The sequence below is a fragment of the Gossypium arboreum genome, chromosome 6, assembly GCF_025698485.1.
Source record: "Gossypium arboreum isolate Shixiya-1 chromosome 6, ASM2569848v2, whole genome shotgun sequence".
NCBI lineage: Eukaryota > Viridiplantae > Streptophyta > Magnoliopsida > Malvales > Malvaceae > Gossypium > Gossypium arboreum.
The window spans coordinates 141,745,584-141,763,828 of record NC_069075.1 but is presented as its reverse complement, the minus strand read 5'-3'; the positions used below and the strand labels follow the sequence as shown (position 1 = coordinate 141,763,828).

Sequence of the window (18,245 nt, the reverse complement as noted above, 5' to 3'; positions counted from 1 at the left end):
TTTAATTTGACATAATTTGACATTCTACTTTTACAATGTTACTAATTAATCAAAATAGGTAACACCATTAACCTTTTATATTGCTTTGGTCCATATACTAAACATAAATTTAGGATTTAATATCTATGCTTTAACTTAGCATAATTTAGTATTCTACTTTTATAATGTCACTAGTTAGTTGAAATAAGTAACACTAACTTTTCCTATTAAAATATTGACATGGGTTTTCTCTTAAAAACAATACTCCCTACATCATGCTGACATGGATTTTTTTATGACAAAAACGGTGTTAACTATTTAGATTAGCATAGTAGAGGGACTAAACCCATAATTTGTCCAAAATTTTAGACTCAAAATTGTTTATACCATAGGAAACATTAATGAAATAGATTTATCAATAGTTTTTTTTTGCAAACTTTGCCTAATATACTTTTATTCCTTCTTAACTTAATTATAAACAAACCCTATAAAAGCCATAAAAAAGTACTAAAAGTGTTTGATGCGTGTTCTTTGCCATTGGTAGCCAAAAAAAGGGCATTAAAGAAAGGATATTTGAGCCACTTTATAGGAGCCAAAGCTGTGTACCCCTTGATGGCTTTGGTAGTGCTATTGATATTTCATAAATTTGTGGTTTAAAATCCAGTTTTTCTTGTGTAGAATTAAATATTTTTCATCTTTTAAGGTTTCAACTTAAGTTTTTTTCCTAAAAATATAATGTATTTTATTATTACACTAATATTTATTTGTAAAATTTGATATTTTTAATCTTTTCTTCTATCCTCGAATTGCGTCTCTTTTTAACACGAAAAACGAGTGTCTTAAATAAAAATTAGATTATAGCACACCTACAATATGAGTACAAAAGATTACCTAATAAATATATTTATTAAAAATTTATATAAAAATTAAATGAATATTTGGTTGAAATGATAAACTTAAATATTTAAAATTTATTGTGACACAAGTTCAAATCTTACTATAGTTGAGTTGTTATTGATTTTATATAAAATGTAAAAGGGTATTTTAATATTTTTCCAAATGAACTGGTGCCCGGTTGAAATATGACACCAACTAAGTTAGAAGCTTAATATAAATATAGGTTCTAGAATGACAAATTTTTTATTTTCAAGTTCATTTAATTGAAAAATGAGCATTTTAAGATTGTTTTTTTTCCTCCGTTGATTTCTTAAATTACTCTTAAATAGTTAAATAATTTTACTTACCTGAGATTAACTAAGTATTAATCACTGATTGAGTTTTCACTTGATCGGTATAAGTATTGTTGCTAATGTAGGAGAATGTGAGTTTTAGTGCGCTGATGTGCATTATCCTTTTATTTATGGGTTAAGGAGGAGTTATAGGTAGTTCTAGACATTGTGTCAAGCAGATTAAACTTTTCATGCAAGATTTATTTTTTTAGCCATTTTAATTTCTTATTAAGTTCGTGAAGTTGAATACATTCATGGGAGAAAAGGGTAGTTTTAATTTTTGTTTATATATATATATATATGTTGCTCTTACAAAATAAAATTTCATTGTTAGTTCATAGGAGATCTGTAATCCAATCAACCCAATTTTCTGAAGTACATACTGAGATGAATGCAATATTTTAAAGATGATTGAATCTATTGGATTTATCTTCTGTAAAAAGAACTCGGATTATTAACATTGTTTGATCAACCAAAAAGGAATAAATAAAGGGATACGATTCAAATAATCACTTTACAAATACAAAATTTTAATGTTCAAGTATTTTTCTGCAAATTCCGCAAGGTTTTTGATCTCATTATCATCAATAAAGCCATTACGATCGGCATCCACCGATCCGATTATAAGCTTGCTCTTCCTCCTAGTGAACCATCCACCGCGGGGGACTCGTATAGCATCGGCAAGCTCGTCTCTGCTAATCCTTCCATCCTTATCATCATCAAATATCTTTAACCATCTTTTGAACTCATCCATCGTCATTTCCAGCTTGCCATCGACGACAGAGTACGTACGAGTTTTAATGGCCATTCCCAATAATCGAAGCCCGGAAAACCCTTGGTCGCACCCTGTAATTTGATTGCTAGCTAGCTATCTAGCCAACTTCCACAATGTACAAACGTTTGAAGGCTTCTCATATTTATACCATCCCACTTTGCTTTCGCAAATACAATATAGAAGTGGATTGGCTTTAGCAGCTTAATTAAAACATGCGGACGCGTATTTCATGCAAAAGCCGTGACTCTTTAAAAGATTAGGTCAAATTTTAGTTTTGTTCCTTCTATTATGCTTAAATTTATGATTTAGTCTCTATGTTTTTTTTTTAAAAAAAAAAATCTAATTATAGATTTTGATTATATCTGCTCTTTTTGATACAATACTTAGAATTACCTATAGTTCCTCCCCTACCCATAAATAGGAGGATAATACGCTTCAGCGCACTCAAACTCATATTCTCCTGCATTGACAATAAGGCTTATGTCAATCGAGTAGTCTCTATGTTTTAGTTTGACATAATCTATTAAAATGTTAACATGATTTTTTTTCTTAAAAAGATCATGCCTAACTTATCATGTTGTGACACAAATATTTTTATGATGGAAGTAAAGTAAATGATCAAATCACATCAAATTAAAGTGTAATGACTAATTTCTAAAGTTGAAAATATCAGAGGGACTAAAACCAAATTTGACCAAAGTTTTAAACACAATTGTTTTTTTTTTTTTTTCTTTGGATAGAATTAAACACAATTGTTAGTACCCTAAAAAGCATTGAAAAAAGAAGAAGATATATGGGTAGCTTTTTTTTGCAAACGTTGCCTAATATTCATTTGTTCCTTCATAAGTTAGCATAAACAAAGGCAATAGGGCCATAAAAGAAGTGCTAAAACTATATGATGCATATTCAAATCCAAGGAACCAGACGACAAGTGATTAATATATGAAAATTTTGAGTAGAGTTGTTTGCCACTAAGTTAGGCAATTATGTTAATACAATCTTTGGTGTAAAGGGTCATTAAAAAATGGGATATTTGAGCCGCCCCCTTATATAGCCAAAGTTGTACCCAATGCATTTAACAGTGGGGTACCCTTTGATGGCTTAGAATAGATTAATGGTAGTGGGCTATATATTTAGAGATGGCATGGGGTCGGATTCGAAATTAGATATTAATTTATTCATCTTAAATTTGACTTCAAAAATTAAAGCTATATTCGATTTTATTCTAAATTTGACTTGAAAATTTAAAGTTATATTCTATTTTGACTTAATTCTACTCAATATGTCATAGTTTTTAATTTTTATATTTTTATTTAAGTAGAATAAATAATTTTTAATTTTATTATCTTAGACTATTAATTATTTTTAAATATAATTATGTTAGATTAAACATTAAAATAAATTTGTTATCATATATTTTAAATTAATATTATATATAAAAACTGTATTTTGGTAATTATCTTAAGATAGGATGAGGCGGTTTTTTATTTTAAATTCAACCTTGACCCATTTAACTAATTGAAAAATTAAATCAACACTAAAATTTGATTTAAAAAAATAAAAATAAAAATCTAACTATATCAAGTCGAGTCGAGTTAGAATTCGTCATGAGTATTTTTACGATCCCTATATATTTTATTGGAAACCTTAGTTTGCGCCAACAGCCAACCATGAATAGTGAGTTCAAAGAATTAATGTTTAGCTTAGTTAGTGTAGTCATACTTAAGAGATAATATCCAATAAATAAGGTATTGATTCAATGGCAATGTTTAAGCCTTAATATTTTACGTTCAAGTCTCATTTTATATAAATGTGTGGGTAAATATGAAAGTAACATAAAATTTAAGGAATTACATTATAAATTTTTGGGGTCAAAAGATAATTTTAACAATATATTAATTTATTATTTTAAAATTTATTAAGGGATTTAATTTTTTTTTTACCATTTTGAAAGGACCAAAACCATTGCTTGCCACTTGCATTCACTCCTACGTGTGGGTTTATTCTGATTATGTTAGTTAGCTTGTGTTTAATTAATTATTTAGTTTAATAATTATAATAATTGATTTTAATTGGAAGTATATTTAATATAGCTGTAATTTAAAATGAAAAAAATGTTGTCGAACAAGTATATGGGTTATGTCACACATAGCTTGAATTCACCAAATTGGTGTGGCAATAATTATTTGGTGTGTCAATTGTCAATCCATATTAAATTACTATATATTCAATTTAAGGCCATGAAAAATACTATAAATAGGTTTTAATTCTTAGCCACGAAACACATTAAGAGAGAGTGAATGAGAAAATTAATTAGTCTGTGTTCAAAAAGATTGTGTAATAGTTTATGGATGTGAGTTGTAGACTTTTTAGGGTTGTGTTTTGAGGGTTGAAATACTTATAATTTTTATTTTGTTATAGTGAAATTTTTTGTCGTTTCTGTCCATGGACGCAAGTTTTAAAGTTAAATCACATAAATTCTTGTGCCTTTTTATTAGTTTCTTTTTGTACATTATTTGTTGTTGTGTGTCTTATTTATTCTTAGTAAATTTATTTATGGTTATGTTGATATATTTGGTTTAATCCATTCTAAATAAATTGGTATCAAAATTTTATTTCAACTGCTTTTATGGTATTTGCAAAGCGGTTGTACTCGTGCTATTTTTTGTTGCTTTTGTTGTAACTTAAAACATTGATATAATTGCAAGTGTGTTATCAACAAAATACAAAGTTGAGGAAATTTATTGACAAAAATAACTTCAATCTATAATGCATCAAGATGTGGGTAATACTGCTTCGCCAATGATTGCTTAAATTATCAAACACGCTCTTGAAAGAACAGAAGAACGAGATAATAGAGACAGCACCTAGTGTTATTCTACTATGTGTAAGTGATATAGTATTACAAGGGGTAGCTGAAGAGACCACCGCACCTATTTCTGGCTCCAATTGAAGAGCAAGTACATGACGAAGCCATTGACGAACCGGCTCTACATTAAGCAATAACTTTATACCAAGAAGATAGAGGAAGGTGCACCTATTTCATAACATCTTAAATTGGTATAAAATGAGTGACCAAATTAAAATTTATTAAAGCTAAGTGACTAAAATAAATGTACAATAATATTTTCTAACTCCAAATTAACGGCAGATAATCAAAAGAAAATGATTTGTAACACGGTGCCCTTTTTGCAAATTTTTTATCTGTAGTACCCAAAATAAAAATTAATAAAAGTTGGGTGGATGAAGTTTACCGTTGTTTATACAAAATAAATCTTCATTATTATTTATTAGTTCATAAGAGATAGCTTGTAATCCAATTTTCTAAAGTACATACATCATAAATATAAGATGAATGTGTATGTCGAGGTTTGATATTAGATGAACTCTGATTGTTAACATTGTTCGATAGACCCAAAAAAAAAAGGAACAAATAAAGAGATACGGTTCAAACAACCACTTTACAAATACAAAATTTTCACATTCAAGTATTTTTCTGCAAATTCCGCAAGGTTTTTGATCTCATTATCATCAATAAAGCCATTACGATTGGCATCCACCGATCGGATTATACACTTGCTCTTCCTCCTAGTGAACCATCCACCGCGGGAGACTCGTATAGCATCGGCAAGCTCGTCTCTGCTAATGCTTCCATCCTTATCATCATCGAATTTCTTTAACCATCTTTTGAACTCTTCGATCGTCATTTCCCGCTTGCCATCGACGACGGAGTACGTACGAGTTTTAATGGCCATTTCCGACAATCGAAGCCCAGAAAATCCCTTCGTGGCACACTGTAATTTGCTTGCTTGCTAGCTAGCCAACTTCCCCAATGTCAAGATATTTGAAGGTTTCACATATTTATATCATTCCCTTGTGCTATGTCCTTTTTGCAAATACAATATAGAAATCGATTGGTTTTAGCTTAATTAAAACATGCAGACGAGTATTTCTAGCAAAGGCAATATGCATTAAAAGTTTAGGGTCAAGTTATGGCTTTGGTCCCTCTATTATGCTTAAATTTGGATTTTGATCTATATACTTTAATTTGACATAATTTAATTATCTACTTTTATAATGTCTCTTATTAGTTGAAATAGATGGCACCGTTACTTTTCATATTAAAATGTTGACATGGTTTTTTTTTTTTTAAAAAATCTTGCCAACTCATCATGACATGGATATTATTGTGATGTAAGCAATGTTTTTTTTCTAAAAAATATCTATGTTTGCATGTTATCCAAAATAATTACAATGTTATTATCTATTCAAACTAACTTATCACGTTATATAAGTAAAGGATTAATTATACTAAATTAAAGTGTAATGACTAATTCTCAAATTTGAACATATGAAAGGGACTAAAACCAAAATTTGACCAAAGTTTCAAACACAATTGTCTGTTTTTCTTTTGTTGTTGTTGTGGTGGTGGATATAATTAAACACAATTGTTAATACCCTAAAAAGCATTGAATAAAAATAGATTTAGGGGTAACTTTTTTGCAAACGTTGCCTAAGATTCTTTTGTTCCTTCAAAGTTATAGCATAAACAAAGGCTATAAAGCCTTAAAGTGTCATTAAAAAAAGGGATATTTGAAGCCACCCCCGAAGCTGTGCCCAATGCATTGAACAGTTAGGTACCCCTTGATGGCTTAGAATAGATTAATGGTAGGTGGGCTCTGTATGTTATTGGAAACCTCGAAGGGGGCCTACTGATATATTATAATAGAAATGAGGGACAAGATTAGGCCAATCCCCAATCATGAATAGAGGGTTCAAGGAATTAAGGTTTAGCTTGGGTTGTGTAGCCATCCTTAAGAGATAATCTCCTATCAATCTTGGTTCAATTGGTAAGGTAGAAATTTCGAAAACTTCAGAGATTTTGGGTTCAAAGTTTCACTTGAGGTAAATGTGTGGGTTTTTTTTTTCTAGATTTATTTCGGTCATAGTTAGTTCGTGTTTAGTTAATTATTGAGTTAGTAGTTCAATTATGTATTTGTAATTACTGATTCTAATTTAAATCCAATATTTTAAAATCTTCTTTCGAAACCACCATTGAATAACCTTTTAATTCTTTAAATCCTCAATTAACTTTACTTATATATATAATATTAATGAATATTAATTGATTGATATTTATATTATTAGAAACTCTTGAAGGTTACATGTTCAAGTAAACTTAATTATATAATATTTCAGTTTTAAAAAAAACATTATTTACCTATATCAACAATCAATGCCAATTAATCTATTATATAGCTTTAAAATCTTCCTCTACATGAAACTTAATTGCTGTGGCTAATTAGAGACTTTTTTTTTTTTTTTTGCTTGAATTGTCAATATGTATACAAGAAAGAGAAACACAATTAATATATTTCAACCTTTAACATGTAACGAAAATAGTTGATTGAGTCTTAACTCGATTGACATGAGTATTGTTGCTAGTATAAGAAGACATGAGTTTGAGTGTGCTGAAATGCATTATCCCCTATTTATGGGTTGGGAGGGGCTATGGGTAGTTCTAGGTATTATATCAAAAAGAGCAGATATATTGGACTGTGGATATATAGCAAGGGCTAACAGAAATAAAAAAATTTCCCTTTAATTCCTTGAGTATTTGCAAAGTTTTAAGTTAATTTAATGGTAAAATTATATTTCAATCCCTCCTAAAATTTAAAATAAAATTATACTCTCCCACAAATAAAAAGTTTTTATTTTAATCCCTTTGAAAACCGTGACGATAATCTTCATCTCATGAAACGAATAATATCTCATTATGAGCACAGTTCAACCATAGTAAACAAATTTAAATAATTGCAATTCTTTTACTATAATGATGGAAGTAACAAGCAATTTTAATAAAGCTTGACATTTACCGTCTAAAATTCAATAAAATGACAAACCAATAAAGCATCATATAAAAATCCATAATTCATATAGTTCGCTATTATCGATTCGTTATTTTATTATTTGATTGGGTCTTGACTCATAGTCTATATAGTTCACACTTTGAGTTCGTATGTGAGGTGTTTGTATCTTTCTATGAGACCGCATGATGTGGGTTATCACCACCATAAAGGTGAATCCACATCTAGAAAACATGTTGGAAAAAATATAATTTTTGAAAACTTTGAGGCATATTCTCAATTAGTAAATGTGGAGAGTTGAATCATAAAATTATAATTTTATATTCTATTCCATGAGACCTTTACAACGGTGTACCAAATGCTCAAAATGAATGAGTGATGAATGAGAAAGTGATGCTTAAAGTAAGCCACTTGTGAATATTTGTTAAGGAAAGAAAAGAAAAGCTTAGATTAAGCCACTTGTGAATATTTGTTAAGGAAAGAAAAGAAAAGCTTAGATCCCACATTGGTTAAATACCAAATGTGAGATATGTATATATATTAGAACCCATTTGAAAGTTATTGAATGATTAAGGTAATGCTTTTCCTTGCACACAGTGAGTGCAAATCCAAATACGGAAGGGCTGACGGCACACGATATGGCTGATGCAAAATATTTGTCTAGATCTCTTATATATAAATCACCCTAATAGCCAAATATTTTTCTGCAAAATCAACCAGGTTGGTGATTTCATTCTCATCAATAAACCCACTACCGTCCGCATCCGCAGATTTTATCGCACGTCGGCTCTTCCACCTGGCGAACCGTCCCCCGGTCTCGTAAATAGCGTTGCGGAGCTCTTCTTTGCTGATACGGCCATCGTTGTCGGCATCAAACTTTTTTAACCACTGCTTGAACTCGTCCATAGTCATGATACGTTTTCCGTCCCTGGAGATGCTCTTATAAGTCTTGATGGCCATAACAACACAGCAAAGTAATAAAAGAAATTATGTGTTTTCAATGCTCACAGTAGGTGACAATGGCCTTTAGTTCCGTGAAGAGTACAACCCCAATTTATGCTATCTCATATTTCACTTTATTAGATTCTACAATAAATTTTCTTCCATTTAATGTTTAATTTGGTATTTGAGTTTTTTCTTCTTCTTAATTTAGTACTTAAATTTGACTTCAATGTTCACTTTGGTACTTGAATATTTTCATTTGATACTTGAGTTTCTTTTGTCCAATTTAAGTACTTGAGTTTGATTTCAATGTTTGATTGGGTATTTTCTCAATTAAGTACTTATATATATATTTTTGCTAGAGCACACACGTCAAATATTCACTGGTCTACATGATGTCATTTGGTCTGGGTACCAAATTAATCATTAAAGCCAAACTTAGGTATCAAATTAAGATAAAAAATTTAGATATCAAATTGAACATTAAAACTAAATTCAAGTACCAAATAATATACCAACCATTTCTAGAATTAAAAAGAATTTAATCTAATTGACACACAATACTTACTCAAACATGTAAAATATCTTTATTTACAAATGATTATACTTAAATTTAATTACTATACTATAAGTTCTGATCATATATGCTATTTTTTATACCAAAAAATCTAACCCTTAAATAGGAGAATAATTGGCTTCAGCATACTCGAACTTATGTCCTCCTACACTTATAACAATACCGATACTAATCAAACTAAGACTCAATCAATATTAAATATTATCTCTTAAATGTAATTGCTAAGAGTAATTAAATTTAATTAGTTAAAAATAGAAAAAGTAATTCGGTCGGGTCATATAATATACTATCTTAATAAAACTAAAATTAAATAATTTCACTTTCTTCCACATGAGAAACACGACCCTTATTTCAAAGCATGTATGTATTATTTAATCTTACGTCCATATTATTATAGCTCATTTTGAGAGCATGCTTAGAACTATTCATAGTCCCTCCTCAATTTATAAATAGGCGGATAATATATTTCAGTGCATTCAAACCAACGTTCTTCTGTATTGACAACAATACTGATACTAATCAAGCTAATACTCCATTAACGTCCTTGGATTAATTTTAAAATATATAACTATTAATATAGGATATTACTACTATTTTATAATATATAAATAAGAAAAATATCCATTGAATTGGCTGAATTTAAGCTTAAGTATGAACTTTTTTTTAAATTTGAATTGGTAAATAGATTTATTTTTAACTAAATTTAGAAAGTTTGAATGTTTATGTTCAAGTTACATAATATGAATGAGTTTAATTTCATCATGTGTGGATTTTAATTCAATTATATTTCTTTTTAAATTTATTATATTTTATATTAAATTGATTTTAATTCTAATTCATCGAATACTTGGAAATAGTTTAGAAAACTAGAATATATGCAATGGATTTTGACAAGGACGCAAGGGGTTAGGCAAAAAAAGTAGAGAAATGGAATAACTTAAAAAGTTAAACATTGAATGGAACTTTAACCGATACAATACCCATTTAATGTATGAGAAAAGATTATATGAAATTGTGATTTCATGTTATTCTTATTCGTTTCTAATAGGAGAATGACAAATCAGATTTTTGGTCCTGATTTTCAGCTTTTTCCTCTCGAATAAAATTCAAATTCAACTAAAAATACTAAAAAACAGGAGGAAAAATTTGATTTGTTATTCTTCTATTAAAAAGAGATAAAAATGACGTAAAATTACAGTTTCATACAATCCTTTAATGTTTATATTTTCAAATTTTTTGTTTGTAATCAATAATGTTGTTTTAAATCTCTTCATAAATTCATATTAAAAATCATATCAATAAGCCAACTACAATTAATTATATCATTTGAAAATTAAAAAAAGAAATTTACCCATGTTTTAACCTTGCCCAAAAGCAATAAAGGGGAATCCAAAGGTCATTTCGTGGGAGGAATCCAGTTCTATGCATAAGCACGTGGTGGACTTTTTAACACTGAAATAGTGTTGATTCAATGAAACAAAATTAATGAACAGTGGTGACTTTTATATTCTTGCATTCAAATTACCATGGAAAGTTGATTTTAACCTAATTTTGTGATTTTTATCTATATTATATTGATTCAAAAGAATAAGTCTCAGACCCAAAGAAATTAGTAACTCCAACAAGGTTCTAGAATCTCGGTATCTATATAAGAGGTAGCCATTAATTCGACAATCATACCTGTTATTGGGTATTGTTAGATAAAATACATTAACGAACAAAATAAATTAAATATAAATAAACACATGAAATAAAATATAAATAGAATGATTTATAATTAATTTATCAAATACGAAAATCAAATAAAAACATAATAAATAGTTGAAATAAAAGAGAAACGAGATTTTACGAAATGTTGAGGCCTATGAAACATAGTTTCCTTAAGATAGATTTGGCTGCTCCTACGGTACTTGGAGAAACGTTGGTTGAATGTCTCCCAAGATACAACAACAACAACAACAGTGATCAAAGTAGTAGCACCTCTACAACGACCAACGAACGAACTTTGCATTTTTCTATCACCGAAACGTTTGAAAAATACAAAGAGGAAAAGGAAGAGTTTTGAATTGAACAGAATTTCGGTAGAAGAAATTATTAGAATGTGTGTATAATCCTACAAAATACACATCCTTTTATAGGCATTTAGGATAGTGGAAAATTTGGAAATAACCATAAAATCTGCCATTAGTGAGCAAAAAAGAAAAATCAAATTGATTTAAAAATTAAATCAAATCAGATACTGTCCATATATAAGCAGATCATGTCTGCTGAGGAAAATAAATTTGTGTTGGGCTTAAAACATCGCAATCCCATTTGGGCCTAATCGGTCCAAACATTTCATGTCGCTCACGTCGTGCAAGTGTACCCCAAACTCCATCTGGTTTGGACCTACACCCCCTGCGCGTGAGGCAGGATTATAAACTTAGTTATTCAATTACTTTTTAAGAGAGTTCACATATATAAACACATCTCACAATTGGTATTTAACCAATGTGGGATCTAAGCTTTTACTTTTTCTCAACTATGTTTCCAAGTAGCTTACTTTGAGCATCAATTTCTTATTCACCACTGAACCATTTTAAGCATATGATATACTGTTGTAAAGGTCTCATCGAGTAGAATATGAAACCATAATAATATGATTCAACTCTCCACCTTTACCTATTGAGAATATGCCTCAAAATTCCCATAAAATGCAATTTTTTCCGATAGGTATTTCGATTGACATCGGCATTGTGGTCAGTGCAGGAGGATGTGGGTTTGAGTGTGTTGAAGTGCATTATCCTCCTATTTAAGGGTTGAGAAAAAACTATAGATAATTCTAAATACTGTATAAAAAAAAGATTAAATAGATTGTCTTGTCAAGTTAATGACATCAATTTCGGTCAATCACATGCGTTAAATGACTTGACCTTCACACACTCCAAGAGGATTCTCAAATGTTCAGTTGGTACATGATATATGAACCATGGGTAGTCATCAATTTGACAAATCATATCTACCTTGAGTTAGCCAATCACACGTGTAAGATGACTTGGTCTTCATGCACTCTCTAGATTGAGCTCATTGATATGATCCATAATTGAAGTATCTTTGACCATCTGGGTTGAATAAATGGTTTATCAGATCCATCTTGTTTGTTGTAGATGAGGTTTTCTGTACGTGTTTGATATTGTCTTCATTAGATCAGTCGTTGTTGTTTCCTTCTTGATGTTATACTCAACGTTCTTAGCCAAATTCAATAGAATAGTTCACAAGGGTTTTCCATTTAGTAATGACCATGTGGGCAAGATTAATATTTTTTAGGTTTTCGTCTCGAATAAAAACTCGTAGCTTCTTTTGATACAAATAGTCCTTCACCTACGTCTTCAAGAAATCAAAATCAACACTTTCGAATTTCTCAATTCTTACTTTGTCAACACTATACGATTATCGTTCTCACTTCTCCTTTCCAACTTGAAGCTCTGATACTATTTTTGGGAAATGAGACCTTAATCTAAATAAATAAGAACACTAAATTTACATGATTCAGGTAAAAACCTCCTACGTCCGCGGTTGCACTATGCTTTTCACTATGAAAAAGAGAATTCTACAAATCATAGTCCAATCATTATTGTCATTGGCAGTTGCCATTAAAATTTGTCAACATATTTATTTAACGATAATCATATGCTACATCACATAAGGGTAGCCTAATCAACATGCTAAATTGACAAATTTTGACGAAAATACTTATGATTTTAATGATTGAATTGAGATTTTTAAATAAAAAAGTAGGAGGACTTAATTTTTTAACTTTTTAAGTGTAATGATTTAATCTCAAATTTTATCAAAGTACAAGGATTAATTAACATAATATTTTAACAAAAAAAAATCAAAATTCTAACTAAACTCGGTTTATTCATTCAATCATGTTCAAAATATTGGTCCAAGCAATCATTTTATTTTATTAATTATAACCATAGATGTTCTCATCCATTTTATGGTTTGAGTTTAATCTTGTTCAAACCGGAAGTGGTATTCAAGTAAAGTCCTTCCAACATAACTTAATTCAAATACCCGAGAAAGAAGCCCACTATCACTCCTTCCAACCACTTCTTGATTCAAGCAATCATGTTAAAGTTTAAAATATGAGTTTAAGAAAGAAAACAAAAAGAAAGGAAATAAATAATGGAAGGAGTTAAGGCCCATTAACAAAGATTGCAATTCATCATTGCAATCATCTTATATATACGGATTGCAATGAAAGAAACTCGTCCTTTTTCCAGCATATGTAATTGCTGCAAGACAAGCAAACAACAAGAAGCAAATACATACATACATATATATATATATATATAGCTAATTCCCATAGATCAACCATCTTATTATACGACATATACACACACAAGATACATTAGTTGATGCCATATCCTTGCTTGGCAACATATTTGACAAGCTCATCCACTTCATCTAAACTGATGGTTCCATCTCCATTGCCATCGGCATGGTGCAAAGACCGACGAACTCGCCAACTTGGGTTCCGGGATCCGAGTTCACGGAAAACTTTCATCAACTCGTCCTTACTTAGACAACCATCGCCATTGACGTCGTGTTTTCTGAAGACAGCCTTCAATTGCTCTTCATTGAGGCTAAGGTTTATGGATTTTGGCACATAAAGAGGCATGTTGGAGAAGGGTGACAAATTAAAGGGTTTAGAACTACTTGAGTTTGCTATGTGGTCAAAATATGTTACTAGAGACATGAATTTATATAGAAATTTCTTGACCATAGTTCACCACTTTTTCCTATATATTATTCTTAATTATCTCCTCTCTCCCTTTTTTTTTTTGGACCCTTTTTATTCTTATTCTCTTCCTTTTGCAACTGTTTATTATAGGGGATCATATATATATATATATTATTCCAATATAACATACTGATATTACTAATATTACAGGTAAATTACACTTATGGTCACTTTAAAATAGGGTCTATTTTATTTTGGTCACTTCAAATTATTTTTCTCAATTTAGTCACTCTAAATAAGATAATTGTGTGAATTTATCATTGTTGTTAAAATTTTTGTTTTCTTTTAACGGATTGCTGACATTGTACGTTTGCTCATTGAGCAACCGACATGTGACATTCTTTTTGTTGACTTTTGATTAAAGTTTAGAGAAAAAAAGTTTTGGACTAATTATAAGGAGGTCCCTAAACTTTAGTCAAAAGTCAACAAAAATGTCGTGTTAGTCACTCAATGTGCCATGTCAACAATCTGTTAAAAGAAAATAAAAGTTTTAACAACAGTGGCTAATTTGCATAATTATCTTATTTAGAGTGACAAAATTAAAAAAAAAAAGTTTGAAGTAACCAAAATAAGATAAACTCCATTTTAGAGTAACCATGAGTATAATTGACCTTAATTTTATTCTTACATACCAGGATATATATAATATTTTTGGGTAGGGGCAGAAATAGATATTTCTAGACTTTGAAGGTTATTATTATTATGGCTTCACATTTTTAATAATACTTAGATGTATTAATGGGTTAGATCCGATTAAATTGTGGCTTGATTTAAAAAAATAAAAATTCAAACTCCAGTCCAAGCCTGGCCCTCCTAAGTTTGCGCAAAGGTTTCTTTTACTATTTAAAATATAAAACTATATTTATTTAAATTAATTTAATTGTCAAAATTATAGATAGTAAAGTCAACTTAATTATCAAATTTAGAGGTAGAAAATTATATTATCCTAACTTATAATTTATCCTGATTTTTGCAAGAAAATAAATTATAAATTAAGTTGGATTTTCATTTTTAAAAAAAGAAATTACCCTTCACTTGAAAAAGAAAAAATAAGTGACTATAGTTAAGCATAATATGAAAAAGTATTTATAGGATTTTTTGAGTCATATAAATTCGAAATTTGACGTCGGATGTTGACGTGTGTGACTAGCATCACTCACAAGTCGTGAATGTGATTTTATCTTTTATTATTGTTATTATTATCATTGAAGAGATTCGTGGCTTTTTCACTGGTGGTCCAAAAACTATAAAGATTTATGATATATTTTATATTTAAGATCTTAATTTATTTTTTTATTTTAATTGAGAGATTAATTTTCATTTTAGGTATGAAACAGTTTTAAAATTCGTGACCAACATCTATCTCTTAATAAGTCTATAGGATGTGGAAGATTAATTATTAAACTCGTTCCGATAAATACTTTAAGAAATAATATATATATATATATATATATATATATGTCTTAATTTAGGCATCCAAAACCAAAAGTATTTTGTTGCTTTATTCACCATCCAAGTCTGTAATTAGGATGCGTGAGACAAAGGAAGTCGATAGAATGTTGTGTTGGTGCCACATTACACTCTTTTGCAGTTCACTTTAACAACGAAAGTGTAAAGACTTGTTTATTCTTTCTTAGCAATTTTAATTATTTTTTAACCTTTTGAAGAATTCCGTGCAACAAGATTTGTGGTATATTTGAGGAAGTTTTTCTATTAAGTAAAGGAACTTAAAAAGTTTGATTATCTTATCATGTCTATGAGATATATAATCGAGTGGTTTAGTGCATATCTCTACATTATTTTTTTTCATGTTTAGTGGTTTAATTGAAGTGAATTCTAGAGACCTATCCCATCTAAGTAGCTTTGTTTATAAGGAATATAAACACTTATATCTTGAAGATTATATTTACTATTTTAGTGTGGAGCTATAGAGCTCACAATTCTGTTCATTGTGAGGGAAATTGTATTGTAGTTAAACAGTGCTACTAGTTTGAGCTAAGCTTTCCCTAAGAGAGTTATTTCATTATAGTTGTATAGGAGTAAGACTGCAATAAGCATGAGTGAGGTTGAGCTTAAATTATCTCTTGTAATATGAAATGAGTGATGCCTCGCATACGTAGGATTGAGTCTAAATTGTATAACAAATTGGCTATGTTAATGTTTACTTTTCAATTTTGAGTTGTTTCTCTCGACCACGACACACCATAACTGTTGGATCAGATGTTCTGAGTGTAGTATTTTCATCTAAGTACACTTGTAGTTTTTTAAACAGATTAGTTAATAAAATTACCCTCAATTTTATTTACAAACAATTGTTTGTAATTATCCCAATTCTCATGAGAATTGAAGAGTGTAATTCAGTGAGATCCACCAATTATAATGATTACTCAAACATAATATATATGGTTAACCCAAATAAATGTAAAATTTATTATTTTTCCACACTTTTAAATATTGAACCTATTACCCTGATTTGAATCTATAAAACTTATTTTATTCTATTTCTTATGTTTCTATTATAGAAAATAGTTATCAACCACAGTGTAATGTTTTCATAATTGAAAACAAAACATTTTAATTACCAAATATATTTTTCAATTTAAAAAAATAAAAATAAAAATTCTTCATTTTCAAGTAGCATATGATTCTCAACAAGAAAAACTTCCTTTTAGCTTTTGTAACAAGCATGTCCAAGAAAGAAATAAAAAGAAAAACTATTCCTAGCAAGATTTGTTAAAGATAAAAGTAGAATATTTTGTTAAGATTTTTTTTTTTTGAATATCAACACGACTAGTACAACTTAAATTCAAGTTACATTTAAGACGGTACCAATACATAAGGTTGAATTGTTAAGCTTTTTTAGCTTAAGATTAATACATTAACATATTGATATTTAGTTGCAATTAATTCCTCACTCAACACATAGTAATTTGGAATGAACCCTTTAAACAAAATATGATAATCCCAACCATGGAAGTTAGGTGAAATGACAATGGTCTCTCCTACCTTAATCAGTGGTCGAGGATTCGATCTTCGCCTTAGGTATGAAGCAACTTTAAAACTCGTGGTCAACATCTACCCTCTTAATGAGCTTATAGAATGCAGAAGATTAATTACTGAATTTGTTTCAATAAATACCTTAAAAAAATAAAAAATATCACAACCTTTTTTTTTTTCTTTTCTAGTTTTCAATTCACTTGCCTTGATTTCCTCCATTGAATGGATGAATAATTGATGAAGAATTGGAATAAATATCAGTCTTGGTAAGTGTTAAATCAAATATTATTTAGATTCATATAAATCTATAAAGGAATAATGTTTAATGTATTATGGGTGTATAAAGGGATTATGACATGTTTGGCTTTTGTATTTTATCTAACTTTTAATTTAGTACCTATACTTTTAGTCTATCTATCAATGTGGTATCTATGGTCAATAGTGTTAAGCTTTGAATTAAAAGGACACATGGTCCAATTATTTATTTCAAATCATCCTAGGGACCTTAAATTAAATAAGTCATGCGCACAACTCTTTTAGTTTCAAGATGAATCAACCAGCGATCTCAGAAGAGGCCGATGTGATTTTCAAACGACAACATCGACATGGTGGACCGACGATGACTGTTCATTCCAATAACATTAGTTTTTCAATTTAATATTTTTTTTAATATTTTGATTAATTTTAAATGTAGAGAATATTTTTTTTTGGTCCCTTGATGTGACTCAATAAAATGTGTCACCCTTTTGGTGGTTAGATGCCATTTCATTAACAACTTTTAGAGTCAGTAATACATTAACAGACATGATGAAACGCGAGATGCCAAAGTCAGATATTTTTAAAGTACAAATATTACATTCAAAGATTAGTTAAAGTTTAGAGGTCAAATCGATCATAGATTGATTGTCAATTATTAGATACTATTTATTAAAATTTTAAGCATTTATTTTCTCTTTCTAATTAAAATAAGTTATATTTATCTAGTTTATTAAATATTATATGTTTATTTTTTAGTTTATTAGAACAATTATATTTTAATTAAGATTTTTTATGTTTTAGCAATATAAAAATTATATGAAAGTATTATACT

The 18,245-nt window shown here is 29.2% G+C and overlaps 1 protein-coding gene across 1 annotated transcript; it reads right to left on the bottom strand.

Moving 5' to 3' along the window:
- Positions 1–5,403: 5,403 nt before the first annotated feature.
- Positions 5,404–5,811, bottom strand: LOC108481803 (uncharacterized). The gene has a single exon (XM_017784882.2). It carries the CDS (start codon positions 5,736–5,738, stop codon positions 5,445–5,447), a length of 294 nt encoding a protein of 97 aa, XP_017640371.2. The 5' UTR covers positions 5,739–5,811; the 3' UTR covers positions 5,404–5,444.
- Between the last annotated feature and the right edge of the window lie 12,434 nt (positions 5,812–18,245).

Coding starts and splice junctions, on each gene's coding strand:
- LOC108481803 (XM_017784882.2), bottom strand. CDS start 5,738: ATGGCCATTAAAACTCGTACGTACTCCGTCGTCGATGGCAAGCGGGAA.